Below are 20864 nucleotides of genomic sequence, written 5' to 3' on the forward strand. Positions count from 1 at the left end.
CCACTAACACGCAGCGATTTGCAGCAGGCGACACAGTCACGCTCTCGTCTACACCAGTCCCGGGCGGTACTAGCGCGGCTGGCCTTGAAGATGCGGCCCCTGATTCGCCTGATGCGTCCCGAGCGGAGGAACCCCGGGGGAGGTACCTTCATGGCCGGGGGGTCTCTGGCTCTGAGCCTTGTCCAGTGTTAGAGCGAGGCTTCACTGGCCGGGTTGGCACTAACAGCGGGCGGGTCCTTGGTTCAGCACCAGCCAAGGTTGTTGGCTTATTCGGACGGACCACGACACCTCGAGAAAATCAACCTACGGAATCAAAGCCTGGCCAAAAGGAGACGAGACCGTCTTCATCACCCGCGTCTCTTGACGTATATTGCAATCACTCGCCGACGCCGCCTGGTACGGCTTGTTCTTGCCGGCTCCTGTATGCCCCTTGTTGCCTTTGTCTTGTCCTTGTTGCTTCGCTACGCTCTACTCTTTTTTTGCAAGTCAAGTCGCCGCCAGTTCCCTGTACTTCAAAATTCTTTCTCTGCCCTGGCTCGCTCTTCTTACTCCAACACGCTCATCCCCGGGTCTCATTCTACCTATTTCATATCCCGCCCACTCAGCCTCGTCCCGTCTGGGCCCCCTTCTCTAATCCCCTGCGTGTCTGTCCATCTTGCGAGTAGGCCGTCTTTATTTACACGGCGCGCCCGCTACGCTCCGTGTTCTCGCATGACGCCTCTCGCGGGCCCGGCTGGCCGCTACACGTCCTTGCTGTAACATCCCAGCCTCATCCCCGTCCAGCCTGTCCTGGCTGACCATGGACCGCTCGCGACGGACAACTCATCGCCGTCGTCCCCTGGGAGCTTCAGCTTCTCCCACTTCAGCTTCGGAGGCTTCCTTTGACTTCAATTCATCCACGAGCCCCGTTGTTGCCCACACTAATACCACCCCTCAGAGTGCCAGTGCTGGCGCTCGCCGCTCAAGCAAGCCGCTGCAGCACGCATTCACCTTCTCCCCCCCAAGCAGTAGCCGCGGCCTCAACCCGAGGAAGCGTTCTACCACCATGGACAACTATCCCATGGCCGACGAGGACGACCACGGCCCTAGGAAGGGCGGTCACAGTCTTCGTAAGCGTGCCCGCGTGGATTACACGTTTGAGCACATCGACGACGATGTCATCGTCCCCAACTCAACCTCGTCCGCCCGCGGTAGGAAACGCAGGTCCGAGGTGACTTACGAGACGGATGACTTCTACGGCGCCGACTCCAAGAGGCGAGGCGCCTCGATGGGTGCCGATACGCCGTCGACTCGCCGGAGGAACCCGTCACGCAAGTCGAGTGAGATGAAGGCCTATCATGAGGCCGCCCTTGAAGACGACGACAATGACGTGCAAGACACGATAGAAGTCGGCGCCTACTACTCAGACGCCGATGAATCAGAGTTCCGCGAGCCTAGTGGTTCAAATCACTCATCGCCTCAAGCCAACAAGATGTCGCCAAAAACTGACCTGCCGGCACTGCCAGCCGGTGATGTCCCTTCAAGTAACCCCAAAACAGAACACGCAATACCCGCTCCTCCTGTAGAGCAGAAGCCCTCAGGAGTGCCTCCTGCGGTGAAACCTATGGATGAAATATTACCTCAATCGGCAGAGCCTCAACCAGATCAACTTCCCAAAGTGGAACCTGAACCGAAGGCTTCAGATGCACCACAAACGCCCGCGCCGGTTGACCCTGTTGACACTGCAGCCGTTGACACTGTCGACGCTGCACCTGTCGATAACCCACCTGTTGATGCTGCATTGTCTTTACCATTGACAGTGCCAGCTAACCAAGATCGGCAAATTTCGCCTGCTCATTCACCGGCGCCCAAAGAAGCAGCAAACGGTGTACTTGAGGCACCTGTCAATGAGATTGTTCCTGATCCTATTGTTCCTCAAGATGTTCCCACATCCCTCTCCTCCTACAACACAGACACCGACCCAGCCTCCTCTTCCAGCATCATCAAGGAAGAAACAACTCATCAACCACTCTATCAAGTTCCCCAATCCCCAGACCAGAAACCGCCATCACCAATGCCTCAAGAGGACAAGATGGATATCGACCCGGTCGAGAAGCCTTCTTCCCCTCCCCCTCAAGACGTTGAGATGGCCGAATCCGCTCCTCTCGTTCAAGAGCCCGCACTCGCAGCATCGCCAGCGCCTATCGAAGAAGAGCCTGAGACTGTTGCCGAGCCTGTCAAGACTGACACTGACATCGCTGCCCCCGCACCCGTCCAGGTGAATGGCGATTCGACTGATGCCGAACCCAAGGCTGAGTCACCAAAAGAGGAACTTCCAACGGAGCTTCCAGAGGAGCTTCCAGAGGGACTTCCGGAGGAGCTTGCGGAGGAGCCTCCAAAGGAAGAGCCTCAAGTCGAGGAACCTCAAATTGAAGAACCTCAAAAGGATGAGCCAGCAGATCTAGCTGCCACTGCCACTGCTACCGCTACCACCAACGACACTCCAATCTCAGATTCACCTCAGATTCCTCCCGCCAAGGATGAGCCCGTTACTGCTCCAAGTCCCGCCGAAATCAAGGCCCCAACTCCCCCTCCCCCAGCCGAAAGCGTTGAGACGCCGGCTTCTTCGGCGCCTTCAGAAACAAAACCCAGCCCTCAGAAGCCTGTAGCGACTCGACCCGCGATGGTGTTTAAGCCACAGCCAGCGCCTGTCGGACGATGGGCCCACCTCACGCCTTACATCGATGGCGAGTACGTCTTGTACCCTGAGAAAAAGGGTCGTTCCGAAGAGGATGGCGCAACCGATGAGCCAACGCCTGAAGGCAAAGACACCGATCGAGAAGGCATTGATATGGAGCCCATGGTGGAAGACAACGACGACAATGCAGATGCCGCGGCTCCTGAAGCACCTACGCCTGCGCTCAACACTCCCACCCGCGGTTCACCTGTGCCTGATTCGATGGATCCCACAGCCTTCAACTCGCCTGCTCCCGGTGGAGACGACGGTGATGATGTGGACGTCGGCGATTCTCAAGAACCAAACGAACGCCGCTACTACAAGTATCGCAAGCTCAGAGACCCTGCCGAGTATCTAAGTGCGATTGAGGATCACGAAAACATGACGACCGAGGAACTGTTCGAAGTTCTCACTGCCATCAACGTCTCCATGGTTCAATGGCAGCAGGAATGGACAAGCCTGGGCAAGGTCGTCGACGATTACGAAAACTCTCTTCGCCGACGAGCGGCCGATGCCAAGTACGAAGCTCGCACTCGCAACCTTCACCAACACGGTGTCAACTATGAGGAGCCTGACTTTGCCGTCAAGGGCTACAAGGCCCGCGAGAAGGAGAGCATGAATGAAACTCGCTATCTCCAGGGCCAGGATCGTATTATGGCTGCTTCCTACGGCTTCGAGTACGACCCTCATCCTTCCAAGATTGGCAAGCAGAACCCCGAGACTCAGCAAGTCGGAATAATGACCCGCGGCCGATCTCTTCGAAACCAACCTCGACAGACTGCCAAGGCCACCGAGACTGAAGAAGTCACTGGCAAGCGACAGCGCAAGCCAGTTCAGCTCTTTGACCCCGCCACACAGGACATCAGCCGAAGCTCCACGCCTGTGCCGACCCGCGGTGGTCGCCGTCGCAAGAACGCCAATGGCGATGAGGAGACTCAGACCAACCTTTCCGTCAGCTTCACCAACGAAGTGCCCTCGGACGCTGAGGCCGCTCCCAAGACGAGACGCAAGCGTGGCCCTCGTGGCAAGGGTGCCGTGCCAAACATTGTCGAAGACCTTGCGCCTACACCTGACGCTGAGGAGACTACACCGCAGCAATCGCCTGCCAAGCCTACTCGTCGCGGCCGTGGCAAGCCTGCTGTCAAGTACGAGGAAGCAGACCCCAACGAGTTTGTTGATGAGGAGCCTCAGGAGGAGAAGCCACCCGTCCGCCGACATCTCCTCACCCTCAAGATTCCCAAGGGAGGCAGCAAGCACTTCAGCGAGCCCGCTTCAGCCATCACCGACAATGGCGAGTCCCGTCCGACCACAGCCTCATCGGAGGAGTCCTCGCACACTGCCGAATCGTCCTACTCGTTCCGGCCTAAGCGACAGAAGCGTTTCCGCGACGACCCCGATGAGACTGAGGGGTCTTCTCAGGCACCTCCCAAGAAGCGAGGCAAGCGAGCCAGCGCCGCCGCTATCACCAGCGAAGTTCCTTCTGCCGCCCCTACGCCTCTGCCTCCCGCCGAGTCGGCACAGACCCCCAACAGCCGCAAGGTTCAGAAGATCAAGGTTGTTCGGTCTGGCCTGGAGGCCAAGAATGGAGCGCCCGCCCCTACTCCTACCCCTGCCGAGGAGGGTGAGGAACCTCAGAAGGACTACAAGTCGATGACCAAGTCGGAGAAGATGTCGGCATCTATGAAGAGTGAGTCGCTTGGGTGGATTATGTATGCTCACCTCAAACTAACACATCACAGACCGTTGGGCCAATGGCAACATGGCTGGCGCTGTCGAGAAGCGCAAGGCTACTCTAGCCGCCAAGAAGGCCGCTCAAGCTGCCGCCGAGCAGAGACTGGGAGTCGTCGCCCCCAAGCCCAAGGGTAAGGCCGCGGCCAAGCGAGAGGCTGCTATGAAGTTGCAAATGCAACATCAGATGCAGGAGCAGCAGCAACAGGCACAGCAGCAGATGATGCAGCCGCAGCCGCAGCCACAAATGCATCCTCATCAGCACCAGCATCCGCATGGACATCCCCAGCACCCGCTCCATCTTCAGCAGCAGCCTCAGCTTCACCAGCCGCATCCTCAGCATGCTCCTCCTCCCCCTCCCCCTCCACCCCATCAGGCTGGGAACCAGCCCTATATGCACGGTCACGCCCACAGCCACAGTCACAGCCATGGCCACAGCATGCCCGGCATGGGATACCCTTACCAGCAGATGTGAGGAGGCACAAATTCATGACGCACTCCAGTCTCTAAGCATGTCCTCAACATAAACCTTAGTCACAGCATCATGCATCAAAAGCAAACAAAACAAAAACAAAAAGCCACGAAAAAAAATTCATCCCTCGAGCACCCGAGGATCATTCATCCAATCGCTCGATGTAACATGTTCACAAAGCATCACGGGACTTTGTATCAAGGTCCCTTCCCAAGGTACATACAGCCAACCACTCTGTATACTATGAAAGGACTCTCGGAGGGGGATTTTTTGGATGCTCTCGTTTTTTTTTCCTCATCACTTCTAGTTCCTGTACACTAGACTCATACTTGTCTCGTTTTCCGTTTTCCTTTGCTCTTTTTCTTTTCTTTTCCAGTCTATCTGTTCTCTCAAGCTGCATGGTATTGGCTTTGCATAATGATTCGGCAACAACACGCGAAGGGGAGAGAGAGGAGGGCCGAACATGAGAAATGGAGGGTGGATGTTATAAATGTGATAGCAAGCGCGACACGAAAAATTTCAATGTCGACTTCTCGACAAATTCTAGTCTCTTGCTTCGTGAATTGACCTTTGATGCAGTCCGTGATATGGAACCAAAGAAATGTGTGATCTAGCGCACCAACTGACTGACATGTGTAAATAAATATGAATAGATACCGACGAGAATAGCCCCGACATCATGAGAATATTAGAGCAGAGAAATTTAATCCAAGTCAAAGGATACCTCTAATAAAGGGATCTGAATTACCATTATTTATCCAATCCTCATCCTATGATGTGTGAAAAGATAACCCAAGATGGGGATTTTACATATGAACCTCAAGGTTGGGTGATTGAGATCAAACAACCTAAAAAAGTTGATGACTCTCTAGGGCCTAGCGACGGCGTTGCTCCAAACAGCGATAACATTTGGCGGTTCAGTAGATGATGCAGTAACTGGTTCCATGTCTTTTTGTCGCTATAGTACCGTATAGGGGTGATGCCCTTGATTCCACTGTGATGCCGTAGGGTAGTATGGACATAAGGGAAGAAAATGTTTGACGCACCAACTTAGCCACCTACCTACCTACCTCTTTAACACCCATTCATCCTCATATCTCATCATAAGGATTAAATAAATAAAGTAAACCCTCATCAATTCTTATGAAAAGAGCTAAATGAGTACCTACCTATATAGATACTAATAAGGACTTGCCATGGAGAATGGCTCCAACTGGATGCCAAGTAGGTACCCAGGCGCTGGTGTGCCCAACATTAGATCCCTTCTCTCAGTTTTGCGCGAAACGGACTCCTCTTTTAACCTTCCCTGCAACTGAACATGCAGAATCGTCCAATGGGCTCATACCAAATGCGATACCTTGCAAAGAACAGTAGCAACTGTCATGATGCCTGATACCCCATCACCACGTCTACAGCGAGCAAACATCTTCACGAGCACACAGTCACAGCATCGGGTCTCGTCCAAAGGAAATGCAAAACCCAAAAGCGAAAAAAACACGCCGCCAGGAAAACCAGTTTTTGAAGTGACTTTTGTTTTGTCCCTGATGTGATGCCTGGTAATGTGAATCATTCCTTACACGCCGCAACCGAAATGCAAGAGCCTGCCAATCCAGCGATCTTGACCTTCTTCCCCATGTCTCTCCCCCAGCCTTTTCCACCGGTGATGTATTATTCACGGGGAGATAAAAGAGGGGGGGCGAACTTTCTAATTCGCGCTCTAGCTTGATCGCATTTCAGGACAGAACCACGCCTTTTGTCTTTCCTTGACCCCCAAGCAAGCACCTTACATGACAACACCAGAGTTGCTGGCAATACGCTGAGATGGAGTTAGCGTTTGGAACTTCGAGCGATAAGAGAGATAACTTACGGGCCACAGCTCAGCAGCCTCCTTACCGACGGGGCCGGTGATGGCAGAGCCCTTCATCTCACCCTTGGGGTTGACGATCTGCAAATTTTCGTTAACCAACCACATTCCCATTTTTTGTAGCACATGAACCAAAACATACCACACCAGCGTTGTCCTCGAAGTACAGGAAGACACCGTCGAATCGCTTCCAGGGCTTGGACTGTCGGACGATGACGGCGGGGTGGACCTTCTTTCGGAGCTCGGGCTTTCCCTTCTTGACGGTGGCCATGACCATGTCACCGACACCACCGGCGGGCAATCGGTTCAGGCGGGCGCCGATACCCTTGACGGCGATGATGTAGAGGTTTCGGGCACCGGAGTTGTCGGCGCAGTTCATGACGGCACCGCTGTTGGGCTGGTTAGTGCTTCGTTCGTCGATAACTTGCTTCGTGGGCGGACATACACAGGGAGACCCAGGGTCATCTTGAGCTTGCCACCAGGGGCACCACGCCTGTAGAGAGCATCGTCAGTCTGGTGTCTTGGAGTTCATTGTTGCGTCTCGCTTCGGTTTTCTCTGCCAAATTTCTGCCACGGCGCCCTCGAGTTGGAGATCGTCATTGTCGTCGAATGGTCGAGGTGTGATTTTTCAGACAGCAGGTGTGCTCGTGAACGGTACAATCGCCGTCAAGTGGTCGAGTCAACGATGCCGTGCAGAGCTCGAATATTTCGTCGTTTTCGTGTGCGCGGCGCACCGATCATGTCGATTCCCTCCCACCCCGCCATGAAATTTATCCAGCTTCCCTCTCGCGCGCTCCTCTCAAGTTCCGGCGGCAGAAAATTGGCAGAGAAAATGTCGACGATGAGCCCGCAAAGAAGAACACTTACGAGATCTTGGCCATTGTGTCTGAGGGGGGTTAGTGTGGCGTTACTTCGTAAAGAGTCGTGCCGGGTCTCGAGATGCCGTCGTGAACAAGAGCTTTTCAGGCGAAATTTTCCCAAACAATGAGATAGATGTGTGGGGTGAGAAACCCTATGGGAAGCGAATGGGTCTTGTGCACGTGACTGAGAGGTGGTCTTGAGAGAAGGCTCCAGGTGGCCAATGAGGATCCACCTTGAAGAACCACGGCGTCTCCCTTGGTGAAGAGGGTTGCTCAACACTGTCAGCCATGACGATGATGAACTTGGTTTGTTGGAGAGGGGTTGATGTATTTGAATTTTCCTTCTCATTTCACCTCTTATTCTCTCCTTTTCACTCTTTTCTACCAAGCTCTTTGCACAATCTTACACCACAGTCAAACACTCAAGTACATCAACACGGCGCTCCTCACACCTCGACTCCACCCAAACCGCAGGCCCCATCGAACCACCTATCCACCACACACCCACGCATCCAACCAGAACCCATCTCTCCAAGCCCTGATTCCACAAATCCTCCCGTTGATAAATCGGTTTTCGAGACGCCGACCTCAACGTCAAACGGGCCAGATGCCCGGGCGAAGCACGCCCGGTTAGCTCAATCGGTAGAGCGTGAGACTCTTATGAGTTCACCATCTCAAGGTTGCGGGTTCGACCCCCGCATCGGGCTGTTCCTATAACACTATAATCATGATTGAGAAGTGCTTTCTTTTTTGGCCGTTTTTACCATTTTTTGGTGGGGGTACTTGGACATTTGTGTGTGGCGGAGTGATGACTTTTTGCCAGAGGGGCATATCATTGCAAAATTGACAAGTACATATAAATGTAGAAACCAATACGAGCAATGTGATGTCATTGATACCCGAATCTCGTGTAGCTCTCAAGAAACAACCCTGTCAGAAGCTGAACGGAGGCCAGCCAACTCCCTACCCTAAAACACACCAACGTTGTGGAATTTCCGGTTCATAAGGGAGACGGGAGCTAGTTTCTATTATTCCCTTGGCTTCTACATGCGTTTGTAGTTTCGTTGCTTTCTCTTGAAGATATTCTGGGGCATCCTGTGTGTACTCTGAACTTCAGAGAAGGCTTTGGGTACCAGACATTGATATGCCGAAGAAGGCTATTAGGAAAAGTGCGTTAGGGTGATTTCTTGGACCCAAAGTCAGTAACTTCATTATTAATAAAAGTCGCATTCTGCAATAAAAAAAAAGCTCATTCATCAACCACAAGAACACCCAATTCTCTTTAAACGCACAATTTTGATAAAATCACAGCTCACTTACCACCGGCCGAACCGGCCCCGTCCCCGCCGCTTATTCTCGGCCGCAGCCCCCGCCTCCACCGATCTTTCGGAGCCGATGAACCGCCATCAGAAGCGGACCTCGGCACGACGTCACCCCCCTAGCCCGCGCTTCAAGTCCTCACATGCTCTCCCCTCAACCCTCACAACCCAACAATCACCCATGCCTCCTCCGCTCAATTCCATTGGGCGCCCGCTCTCACAGCTGCTTCTCCGCAGCGGCTCTAGATGTAGCTTTGTTGTTCCCCGGCATGCGCAGCGTCTTGTTCCTTCGATACTCATAATGGCTTCCAAGACTCAGAAACGACCGTCTTCTTCCGCGGGCAAGCGTCCGCTGTCTGAACCGCGACCTAGCTCTTCAGTACTTCTTGTCTCTCCCGTCAACGACGTGTTGCTGCTGCACCGCGTTCACACTTCAACATCTTTTGCCTCGGCGCATGTCTTTCCCGGCGGAAACCTGGACCCTTACCACGACGGTGTGATTCCCGCCGTGGATTCGCCAGAGAGGCACCAAGATGGGCTGGCGTATAGGATCGGCGCCATTAGAGAGACGTTCGAGGAGACGGGCATCTTGCTGGCCAAGAAGAACGGCGGCTTGATAAATCTGAGCATCGAGGAGCGGGACACAGCGAGGAAGCAGATTCACGGCAACCAGGTCAAGTTTCTCGAGTGGTTGAAATCTGTAGGCGCTGAGCCAGACCTGGGTTCGTGTGTGGAGTTGCATTGACTGAAAATGAGAGAGCTGATGGTTATGATAGATGGCCTTATCCCCTTTACACGATGGATCACTCCCACCATAAACGCAAAGCGTTTCACAACACAGATGTATCTCTACATGCTTCCTCTAACACGCGGCAACATGCCGTCTGAGATGCTCATTCCAACTCCTGATGATGGCATTGAGCATACCGCTGCGCTCTTTGCCCCAGCCAAGACCTTCCTCTCCCGTGCTGCTGACAACACCATCATCCTGTTCCCTCCCCAGGCCTATCTCCTCACCCTCGTCTCTGACATATTCACCAGTCGGTCTGGATCGCTGGAAGAAGGGCCCCTACAACTTGCCGCCCAGCGCAAGAAGCTTCTCTCCTTTCTCAAGAGGACACCGACAGCAGAGACAGAAAAGGGCAAGGAGCACAAGACGGCAACCATCCCGTGGGGCGACAAGGTCATGAGCCCTCACAACCTCTTTATCAGAAAAGAGGACAAGAGAGTCGTTTTAGGACTAGACAAGCCTGGACCAGAGCTCAAGGACTCGGAGAGGGGAGGAGACTGGGAGCGTGTGGTGCTCGTCAACTTTGGCAAAGGCGGGCCGACCAACGTTGAGGTCCGGAGGAGAGAAGACGTCTTGGAAGAGGAGAAGAAGAGCCAAGCGAGTAGCGAGAAGTTATAGATGCTAGAAGCTATATATGCTCCATGTTCAAACAACCAATTTGGTTGTATTCGGAGTGGAAGTTTGTCTAAATCCATGTTGATTGCACCATCTAAACTCCACCGGGTATCATACAGGCGCAGTCAAATCCAACACAACCCTTTTTGCCATCCAATGTTACAATGCCATTTTGAATCACCATCCCTTCTGCCCCTGCGTGTTCTCCATCTCCAAGCCACGAATACTTTGACTCCAATCCTGCCAGTTAAAGTCGTCACCCAACATGTCGACATCATCGCCTCCTGTGTTGTCAAAGTTCTCGTCCATGGCCGGATATGGATCAGGCCAGAGATATGGGGGTGGGTTGTCGTCCTTGGGCAGTTGTAGTGGCTGCTGAGAAAATGGCTGACCCAGTCCCCCAACCTGTGTTTGCTGCTGCTGGGGTAGTTGAGCAGCTGTTATGCCTGGTGTACTCATTGAACCTGTTGATGTAGCGGCTCTCATCTCGGCCGATCCGATCTCGTTCAATGGATAGAATGTCGTCATGGGGAAATTCGCAGTTTGTGACATTAGTTCGTTCATGAGTCCCATAGCGGTTTCCGAGAGGTTGATGTTTGATGGAACCTCGTTTGCTGCGGGCGTTCGAGGTCGTGATTGTGATGTTGGCGGTCCTGGCTGAAGCATTGCTGGAGGCGCCATAGGGCTCAGCTCAGCTGGTGTAGATATGGGCACGTTGCTTCCATCTGATCGCACCAGGGTCCTCCACCTCCCCCTCATCTGATCCATCTTGTCCTCACCAGCCGGTATCATTTCAAATGACGTTTGAGCTGAGTTCATCCGCTCCTCAAACTCCACACGACGTGCCTCTTCGGGGTTGCTGCGAAGACGGGCAATCTCTGTGGCTCGGTGCTTGCCAGCTCTAAAGTATAGTTTTCGTATGGGTAGGATGACAGACGTATAATCGGCAGAGCGGACGTATTCGGCTGGGTGTCCCTCATAGCCGTTGAGCGCCTGCCACCCGCGCTCCACAAGAGGAGTCCACGGACGGCGACAGCTCTCGATGAGGAAATACGCCATGGCGTGCCAGTTTGTGTATGTCTTGAACAGCCATCTGTACTGCTTGCATCTCGAATCCGTGTTGAGAATGTGGTTGTACTCGATAATTTCGATCGCTGCCACGTAGACACGCTGTCTGGCTTCGGCCGAAAGCTCACCATCAGAGCCGGGGAATAGCATGGGCTGATAAATAACGAGACACATCTTGGCCATGATGATGCGGGCAATCATGCCTGCCATCCAGTACAAGGGGTCCGTATCATCCATCACATGCTTAAAGAATCTGCCCTCGACTCTTTGATATACTTCGATTAGCATTTGCTCTCGTTCTGCGAGCCCGAGATTAGCGAGCGGTGCCCCCTTGGGGCAGAACGAAGCTGATGCTGATGCAGCTCGGAGAAGGCGTCTTGAGAGACTGCAAATTTCATAGCGAACTAGAGCCACCGCACAGTCAGAACGGCCCTCCCTCGGCTCGGGGAATTCTGTCGTCTCCGGGTTGATGTCGGCGTCGTTAATGTTACTGGGCATCTGAGTGTCGTAGAATAGATCCCCAATGATGAGATCAGTGCCCAGTTCGTCTGCAGACCGTAGATCGAGCACGAGCAATGCCCACCAGAGACGTCTCCTCATTTCCGTCTCAAAGGGACTCAGTCCGAAGTGTGATCCGTCTCGATGAAGACCCATGCCCTGAGCGAGGTGAACCACCAACCCGGTTAAGGACCAACAAAAGCGGCTTTCATCTTGACGCCTGACCACGACGAGGAATATGACAAAGGCTTGGATTATCGAAGTGTCGGATGAGTTGAGGAAATTGGCCTTTGCGAGGGCTTGTTCGACAGCGAAACGATATTGCGTAAGGACGTCTTCCTTGTTGACGCCAAGATTGGCTCGAACCTGCATTATCTAGTTAGTTTTGCTCCAATATTTTCGCACAAGGCTGAACTTGCCTCCTCGGGCTCGAGTGAAGTGATAGCAGCGTAATAGATCGCCCACACCAGAGCTTCGTTTCCAGGTGAGAGCTGCTCATGGTTCTTCCTCGCGTCACGGAATATCGGCTCCATTGACGGAATATGTAGCACCTTGATAAGTGGCTCTACGTTCTCCTGGTAGACAGACCACAAGAACGGAATGTGAGAGGGTAGAGGGCGGCATTTCTCGAGGTTGACATCTGCAGAGCGGTATCCGAAGATGAAGGAGTGGTGATCTGCCGGGACCACCAATGAGGGGGAACTATCTGGAGTCTCCTCATAATCCGAGTCGTCGAAGTCTTCGTCGGTAAGTTTTTGCGTCTCTTCTCGAATAGAGTCGAGCTAGGGACAGTTAGCCATCTTCAACAAGCCATACTACAATATGAAAGACCAACCTCGTCGTTAAGCTTTGCCCAGAAGCCGTTGCTGACATATCTTCGGCTCCCACTTTGGTCGTTCAACACCAGTCGCCCAAACTTCTGGTGTAGTTGCTTCCGGGTCGCCTCGCTCTGATCGCTCGCGGCATCGCTACCTCTCGGGCTCCCACTCGATGGACCCAGGACGCCAGGGTGAGAAGATGCGCTGGATGAATGCCTCTGGGGAAAGGTTGCTGATCGGTCAAGGTTTGAGGCCTGCGCTCCATGCGCAGCTTCAGGCGAATTGGCCGACGAGGGACCCTTGCCCCCGGACTCGACCTCGATCTGGCCGCTCAGCTCCTCGACGATGCCCTCGAGCTTCCTCAGGCGCTTCATCAGCTCGATCTCGCGCTGGCTCGAGTTCTTTGGGGGCGCATTAGGGTCTCTTGGGCGCGGCTGCCGCGGTGCCCGACCGGGGGCGGGGAAGACGCATGGGATCTGAGCTCGGCGGCAATTGGAGCAGGGCATCTGCTTGTCGCAACGGACTTTGCGACGGCGGCAGGTGACGCATGATCGCGGGTTCAGGGCCGGAGTGCTGCTCCCGGGTGCCTGGATCGGGCTGGTGTGGGCGTCGGGGCCCGTGGTCTGATAGACGGTGACGCTGCCTTGCGATGACGGTCGATGCTGGCTGCTGCGATGCGACGTCTGATGGGGATTGTTGGACGGCGGGGATGCCGTGGACTGCTGTGCGGCGTCGGGAAGTCCCTCGGATACATTGTTGTTGAAGCTGTATCCGAGGGTTAAGCCGTCTAGGTAGGACATGTTGGTCTGGTGTTACGTCGGTCAAGGGACGGCAAAATCTGCTAGTTGAATGGTGGATGGACGTGGGGTCGATCGTGTCGTGTCGTGTCGGGCAGAGATGGACTGTCCGCGGACTTGGAATGGACGCTAGGGTCTGGTTGAGGCCATCAACGAGCTGCGATGCGGTGAGGCGGTTCTGCAAGTTGATGCCCAAGGTCTTGCATGCGAAAAGCTGTCGTGAAGCCAGCGAGAGCCAAGAGGCTGAAGAGGCTGCTGTCGAGGTGGAACATGGAATGAAAAGAGAGGTTGCGATGATTCTTGTGAGTGGGGGTTTGCTGGCGATCTGTTGGAGCCTGCTCCTCTTGGCACCACTCGGCGAACGGAGACAGGCGATGTTTTACAGCGCCGGGGCCGCCTAAGACGCCCTAACACTCCGGGGATAAGTACGTGTAGTAGGGCTAGCCAGCTGCTGAGGACGGGGAATTAGCCACCCTGGAACTAAACAAAAGCTGGGCATCAAGATTGGATTCTTTCGACGTTTGAGCTGCTTCAAGAGCATTTCTTTCTTTCGCTTATGTTTCGAGTCAGCGCTAACCCCATATTCACCATCGACACGATCCAACGAGCTGTCGACCTTTTTGTCTCTGTCGTCATCACTCAATCACGTTTGGCCCTAACGTCGGAGAGCGGCATGATTTGACCACCGCTCTCTCTCCTCTTTTGCCTCTCGATTGACATCCCTGGATGGATCCATCCAATCCCACCTTTCCAGAGACTGACAAAGGTTACACATAACCATAAACAGCCATGCCGCCGGTTAGTTCATGTCACCAGATCAAACAATACCACGCCTAGGCTCTATTGAACCTGTCTGCCAGTCTGTTCTGTCGGACTTCCGAGCCCTGCGAAGGCCGACCGGTAATTTGTCATCCTTCGTCGGCGCACTTTCACGCCGGCCGTCCGGACTCCGGAGGGTCGGAGCTTTCGTTCTTGGCCGGGATTTGGAATTCAGAACTTGATGACTCAGGGGCGCAATTGAGTCATTCAGACAAAATAAAACAAAGAATAATCAAATAAAATGCTATAGAAGCGGAGTCCGACCTCATGTCCGAGGCGTCGCTGAACTCAGCCTGGAGATTCCTTTGTTCTTCAATGCCGCCAACCTTCACATGTCAAGAACTCGCCTCCAGCCGGCTGTGACGCTGATAGTTTGCACTTTGGCAAACCAGAACCCTTCATGCTTTAGCCAAGCTTTCTCCCCACGAACTAACGGTTCGTCTCGATGCCTCGTCTCAACCGATAACGGTGTCACGCGCCTCAGCCCAGCTCAGCTCGTTGCACATTGCACATCGGTTCCCACGCGGGTCAAAGAGAAAACAACGGGAGACAACGATGGGAGACAAGAAGATAACATCCATCAGCCTTAGCTTACCCTCCCCTACGGGGAGTTAATAACGTAAGACAATAATGAAGTAAGATAGATCTAGAGTGATCCGTTATTATGATATCTCTTTTATCATTTTAGGATAGTTCATGTCAAGTTACTTATGATGACTTCAGAGAGGAGTTAGGCCTTTGTTGGTCGAGCGTCGTCTCGCGTGGTTCCCTAGAATCCTTCTCGAACGCCATCTCCAAGGTGCATGAGGCCGTTTCCGATGAATCACAAGGCCAACACCTCCAACTCCCCCATGTGCAGCTGCCAGCCCCGGACGCCGTCTTCCGATAACCCAGGCCTGCAGCCTCAACGTCATGGCTTCGGAACCGAGAGTCGCGGCGACCAAGTAGCCGGAATCACTTGACGCTTTCACTTTACGCTGCCAGATACTAGCACAGCGGGTTGCAACGTCAATTCAGAACTGTAATTGGCAGCAGGGAAAGGCCAAGAATATGCGCAGAGCCCTCAGGTCCGTTTCTTGAGAACACCAGGCACGATCGCACAGTTTGTGCTTGTACGCGTCTTTTTATCAACGTCAGCGCACATCGGATGCAGTTGGTTTGGACGAGTCTATGATCATCCTAAAAACGCACCCCGCCATCCATTCTATACCTCGAATTGAGGCCTGGTTCAATGTGCATCTCCAAGAGCCATGTCGGAGCCCGCCGGGATTTGCGGCATCTGCTGCCGATATCCCGCCGGCGCGGCCCCACTTCCGCTCCGGGCTAAAGGGCATCCCACACAAGGCTCTTATCACAGCCGAGCCATCCATCACCAATAACAAAGAACCTGTTGAAACCAGTCAACTTTACGGAGAACGTGGCTACCGTTATGCTTTGAACTCTCCTGCTGGCGCCGCCATATTGGCCCGTCCCATGGTCGCCGTCAGGCCGCTTTAGCCCTCCAGGCTAACGCGGCTAGGGAATCGTGGCCGGCTCAAGGCACGGCTCCGAGCTTCGATACCCCTCAGGCTTGGCTTCTGTAATCTTGCTTTTGAATCAAGCACTCAGCAAGATAGCTCAATGCGACAGGGAAGAGCTCGCAAAGCTACCCCGACTTAACCCGGCCAGTGAGGGGTCGACAAGTATGAGCTGTATGGTGCGCGTATCGCGAGCGGCGGCTGGGTATACGGTATTCGGCCCATGAGGCCTTTGACCAGCCTTGGGGGGAGAATCGCTCTTATAAAGCAGAGCCTCATCTTCAAGTAGTGGCAAGACAATCGCTCACCGGGAGACCGATGTGCGCGGCCTTGTCTCTGAGATGGCACCAGATGATTGGGCGGCCATTGTTCGGCTTGGGTGAGGGAAAACGTCAGTTGGCCGGAGGATGCATGAAAGTCGGGGACTCCTCAAGCCCTTTGCAGCTTGCATATGGGATGGGGGGGGATCGGACCATTGGGCGGGGGTGGTCGATGTGACGAGACAAGTGCTGCCCACATGTCTTGATGAACATGAAGGCCTGACCCCGGCTGCATTGCAGGAGCATGACTGAATATTCCCAAGGTGATAGACATCCCTCTAGGCCATGCATTTGAGACCATCTCTAGCAAATAGGAGCCGTATCGCGTAGCATGGTCTCACTGGCTCAAGCAGCTCCCTCCCAGACCCCAGACAGCAAATATCTCCGGATGCAGTATTGATGAGCTGTCGTGATCTGCTCGAAGTCGTGAATTAAAGGTCTCAGCTGACCATGTAGGATGGCTGGCAACCACAGGCCAGTGTGAGGGTCACGAGAAGGTAGCCATCGAACCCAACACACGCCCTCCTCCCCGACACCCCTGTTCCATAGTCCAGCAATACAGGGCATCGACACGTGTGTCTGAGACTGGCCGCTTGACGGCGCGAGAGTCTCTGGGGCCGTCACTGGCGCGTCATCTACCCTGTCCCAGACGAGCTGGGGAAGGGGTTCCATTGCATCGCGATAGTCAAGACGGAATGCAACAACGCTCCGAAGGTGGTGTGCTCCGAGCAGCTACGGCACGCGACGGTCAGTGATTCGTCGAGCAGAGCCGCATCGCAAAAATGTGGTGTCATATCATTGGAGAATGGCTTTCGATGGAGTTGTCGTTGATAGATCCCAGGAGATAATGTTTCGCAGCGCGCTAGGGACATCTCGCTTGATCGGAAGGCTATGAGGCATGGTCGAAGTATAAAGCAGCCAACATCCGCGCCTTGGACTAAGAGGCATCTCAACTGTGCACTGCAACCTCGATGGTTCTGTTCGTCTCCTCTGGCAAGGACTCTGCAAACATTAAACCTTCACACAAAGACCAAGAACCGAAGACTCACATTCAAATCATGGCCGACAACAGTGGTCCTTCGTACGTGTTCCAGCACTCTTTTCTGCGCTGCAGACTCTAACATGCAAAGTCCCCTCGAGATCTTCGTTAATGCACCTAACGAAATCAGTGGCATCATCGGCGTCGGCGGTGGAACACCGAATGCCAAAGCCGGCTAATATCAAGCATGGCGACTGGGACGAGGAGAGAGGGACATGATACCCGCGCAGGCGCACTGAGGAACCAGAATGCACATGGGTGCCGTGATGCTGTTTGTCAACCAGGTCGTTACTCGAGCATTTCCTATTAATGTCAACAACGCAAAGAATGAACTTTAGTCTTGATCAGCCCCGTGAATGTTTCACCTAAGCTCTAGGAGAGGTCTGCAAAAGTGATCGGGGTTTACCGCGTCGACAATGGGTCGTTGCGAGTATGGGTGGAGGCAATTGTGTGCAAGACGAAAATGTATCATTGAGCCTGTGGATTGTCATGCTAGTATAGAAGGCTCCACATATGTCGAAGCCGAAATGTAGACCAATGCTTGTAATAACGCCGATGTAGTCCAGGAATGCTGTGATGGAAACGACTCCGTCAAACGCCGCGCTCGCCAATGTATGATTAAAACCTCTTCCGTTCTTTGCCACGTAGATTTACTCGCCATAAACAGCATATGCTCTGAGACTCGCACCATTTCTTGACGTCGTTGGGGTTGACCTCTCCGTCGTAACCCACGCGGCTGAGCTCGCCGGTATTGAGCCATGCTGCGAGGTCCTCGAGGACGATTGGATCGTAAAGTAGGATTTTCTCATGCCATGAGGGTTCCATCGGATCAGTAGTGCGAGGAGCCGACCGGATAGCTTTGGCGATGTACTCGAACAAGACGACTTCTTGGTCATTTTGAGTTCCTGTGAGGGAGAGCTCGGTATCGTCACCAGTTGAGAGGGACAAGTCCAGTGGAGGCGGCGAGAACATTTCGTCCATGGAAGAGTCTGGCGATGAATCGAGATCACTTCCAAAGTCTGAATTGGAGTCAGGAATCTCAATCACAGGATTGGCAGCTCCCTTCCTGCGCTTTGGGGACTTGGGGGCTGCGGCCGGCTTCTTGGGTGCTGGGGCAGTTTTTGCTTTCGTCGGAGAGGCTGTGCCTACTGATGAAGCGAGACTGTTCTTCCTTGGTCGACCACGAAGTCTCTTGGGAGTTTCTGGTGGTTGAGCAGAAGGGGGTGGTTCCTGGGGTTCCGAAGCACTTGGACTGTTTTTCCGTGGCCGGCCTCGAGGCCTCTTAGCATCGGTTTTGGCAGAAACAGGGCCTTTAGTCTTTGTAGTCTTTGGGGTCGAAGAGGTTCGCTTGGTGATTGTGTGGACACCTGCCTGACCCATACGCGTCTTGCTCTGCCAACATTGGTCAAGAAGGGCAATCATGGCACTTCTTCTTTTGATGGGCTTGAAGCCAAAGGTCCTGATTTCTTTAGCAAGCTGAACATCTGTGTAACCTTCAAAATTGGGACGAGGCGGCTGTTCGCGGACATCTGCTTCTCCGTTAAGAGGATTTGCCGCTGGAGCAAAGGTTTCTTGGCGGAGTTGTGTCTGCGCAGAGGCGGGCCGCTGCAGTTCAATGCTAGCAGAAAGATCACTGTCGGAGAAGAATGGTGATCCTTCGTCATCCTCTTGTCTGTGACTTCTGGTGGGTGAAGGCATAAGGTCCGATAAGTTGGCGAAGGAAACATGATCATCAGAGATAGGATTCTCAGCCACACTATCCGGAGCACTGGCCCGATTGCCACCCCTGAAATACCCAAATGGGTTTGCATCATGCGTCTCTTCTAGTAAGCGTGGTGAGTCTTCTGTGAGATTAATCACCTCGACATCAAACAGGTCACCCTCGGTGTCTCGAGCGGCTGCGTCCCAGAGGCTGGTTCGTTGTTCAGGTGGATCAATAGCGTCGCTGTTGATGTGCGTAGCGAAATCTACATCATCGACCTGGTTTGACTGCATCAAAGCGGACTGAAGGTCCCTTAGGACAGTCGGAGACTCTTCTCTGGCTAGCTGGCTCGAGGTACCGAACACGAAATCTTGGTTTGCGACTTGGGCGAGAGCTGCACCTGGAGACAGTAAGACAGGTTTTGGCGGTGCCGCTTTCTTTTTTGAAACCTTCGAGACTCTCTTGCGTGGGTTTGATTTGCCTTTGGCCTTCTTTGTTTGCTCAGTAGCTGACGTGTTGGCATTGCCGGCGGCCTGAAAATGATCCAATATGGAGGCAGTTGGTGGTTCAGGATCAGGTTGAGTAGGCACTTTGTATGCAGCCGTAGCAAGCTCTGTGATTGTCCGAGCCTTCTTCTTCGGTGCCTTTTTCTTGGGTGACTTTTCAGGAATAGCCGCCGATGGGTTGGCCTCCTTCGTGTTTACAAGCTCGATGAGTTTCCGCTTTTTCAGGAAACTCGAATCTTCATCTGATGCAAATGTTAGTGCTTGGGGTGCTGCTTCAAGACAAGCGTAGCCCTCAACGAGATTCTTGAAAGCTGGCATTGGCTGGCCAGTTTCGGAAGAGGCAAGTTGTTTGAATGCGGACGAATCCGAATCGATGTTTATGACAGTCTTTTGAGCTGGCGGTGTCCAGTCTAGCCTTCGGGCGGGTGCTTGTTCAAGATGAAGAGGCTCATGAGCGTCACTCTTCTTTGATTTTGCAGGCAGATCGGGCTCAGCAACTGGTGGAAAGTGGTTACTCATAGTACCCGTCTGTTTCTTCCTCGGCTTTGTTGCCTTGGGCTTCGTCGTCACACCTTCGTCCTCTTTCTTGTTGGCCCTTGAGGCCTTTTTGCCCTTCCCGCCATTTTGAGATTCAGTATCCGCGGCATTTTGTGTTGGCTCCTCTTTCTTTTTTGTAGTTGTCTTTGGAGCTCTTGGCTTTCGCGGCTTCCTGGACGACTTTCCAGAGATTTGCACAATGACAATATCGTCATCCTGTGCTGGCACAGAAGCATGGGTATCGTTTGCAATGAAACCTGCCCCGCTGGACTCTGCAGACGCTCGATTCGCCGCGGTCGAAGACGCAGAAACTGCGTCATGAGTTGCTTCCGTCGATGTCAAAAGATGACGGGCCGAGATGAAACTTGATGGAGCATGGTCTGGGATGGGGACGGCTTTGCTGCCACTTCGGATCGGGGGACGGCTTGGTTTCTGCGAGAGGAGATCTTGGAGTGGCGGGAGGGCGGGGGACGAGGATTCGATTTGGGCTCGTTCGCGTCGTGCTTCTCGAAGTGGTGATGATTGAAACACGTCAGGGGATGCCATTACGGTCAGGGCAGCAATCTGAGTGCGCAAAGCGCATCTCAGGCCCTTTGTGCGCAGCAAAATGGTGCCCAAGTTCAGGTCAGGCGAGAAGGCGGGAAAGGCGGAATCATCGCCTCAAAATGCCACCTTGTCTGCCTTGTATCGACAAGTGGTTCGCCATCAAGGCAGACTGGAGGGGCAGGGGGGAGCTTCGCGAGTCAGTCGCGTGATCACGTGATTGATCACATGACCCACAGCAAGGGCTCATGCCCCACGAGGCGAGGGGAAATTTGGCAACCACGCCAAAAATTGACGGGAGCTTTTTTCACTAAGTGTTTGCGACGACCTCATCCC

At 53.7% G+C, this 20864-nt stretch overlaps 5 protein-coding genes and 1 non-coding gene across 6 annotated transcripts; 3 read left to right on the forward strand and 3 right to left on the reverse strand.

Annotated features, from left to right (window-relative positions):
* Positions 1 to 799: 799 nt before the first annotated feature.
* On the forward strand, positions 800 to 4919 carry LRP88_08917 (uncharacterized protein; the record flags this gene model as incomplete). Its single annotated transcript, XM_083245414.1, has 2 exons — positions 800 to 4403; positions 4456 to 4919. The coding sequence occupies 2 exons, from the start codon at positions 800 to 802 to the stop codon at positions 4917 to 4919; spliced, it is 4068 nt and encodes a 1355-aa protein (XP_083099908.1).
* A 1780-nt stretch (positions 4920 to 6699) lies between these two features.
* Positions 6700 to 7661, reverse strand: LRP88_08918 (60S ribosomal protein uL14; the record flags this gene model as incomplete). The annotated part of the gene is made up of 5 exons (XM_083245415.1): positions 6700 to 6732; positions 6784 to 6861; positions 6923 to 7169; positions 7226 to 7273; positions 7648 to 7661. 5 exons carry the CDS (start codon positions 7659 to 7661, stop codon positions 6700 to 6702), a joined length of 420 nt encoding a protein of 139 aa, XP_083099909.1.
* Positions 7662 to 8264: 603 nt separating this feature from the next.
* Positions 8265 to 8347, forward strand: LRP88_08919. Its single transcript has one exon. It is a non-coding gene; the product is annotated as a tRNA-Lys (tRNA).
* A 913-nt stretch (positions 8348 to 9260) lies between these two features.
* On the forward strand, positions 9261 to 10367 carry LRP88_08920 (NUDIX hydrolase; the record flags this gene model as incomplete). Its single annotated transcript, XM_083245416.1, has 2 exons — positions 9261 to 9681; positions 9736 to 10367. The coding sequence occupies 2 exons, from the start codon at positions 9261 to 9263 to the stop codon at positions 10365 to 10367; spliced, it is 1053 nt and encodes a 350-aa protein (XP_083099910.1).
* A 174-nt stretch (positions 10368 to 10541) lies between these two features.
* On the reverse strand, positions 10542 to 13548 carry LRP88_08921 (transcription factor domain-containing protein; the record flags this gene model as incomplete). Its single annotated transcript, XM_083245417.1, has 3 exons — positions 10542 to 12296; positions 12500 to 12712; positions 12766 to 13548. The coding sequence occupies 3 exons, from the start codon at positions 13546 to 13548 to the stop codon at positions 10542 to 10544; spliced, it is 2751 nt and encodes a 916-aa protein (XP_083099911.1).
* A 4310-nt stretch (positions 13549 to 17858) lies between these two features.
* On the reverse strand, positions 17859 to 20609 carry LRP88_08922 (uncharacterized protein; the record flags this gene model as incomplete). Its single annotated transcript, XM_083245418.1, has 1 exon — positions 17859 to 20609. One exon carries the CDS (start codon positions 20607 to 20609, stop codon positions 17859 to 17861), a length of 2751 nt encoding a protein of 916 aa, XP_083099912.1.
* Between the last annotated feature and the right edge of the window lie 255 nt (positions 20610 to 20864).

Source organism: Fusarium phalaenopsidis (genome assembly GCF_050370095.1).
Source record: "Fusarium phalaenopsidis strain FUZ10S chromosome Unknown contig_32302, whole genome shotgun sequence".
Taxonomy (NCBI): Eukaryota; Fungi; Ascomycota; class Sordariomycetes; order Hypocreales; family Nectriaceae; genus Fusarium; species Fusarium phalaenopsidis.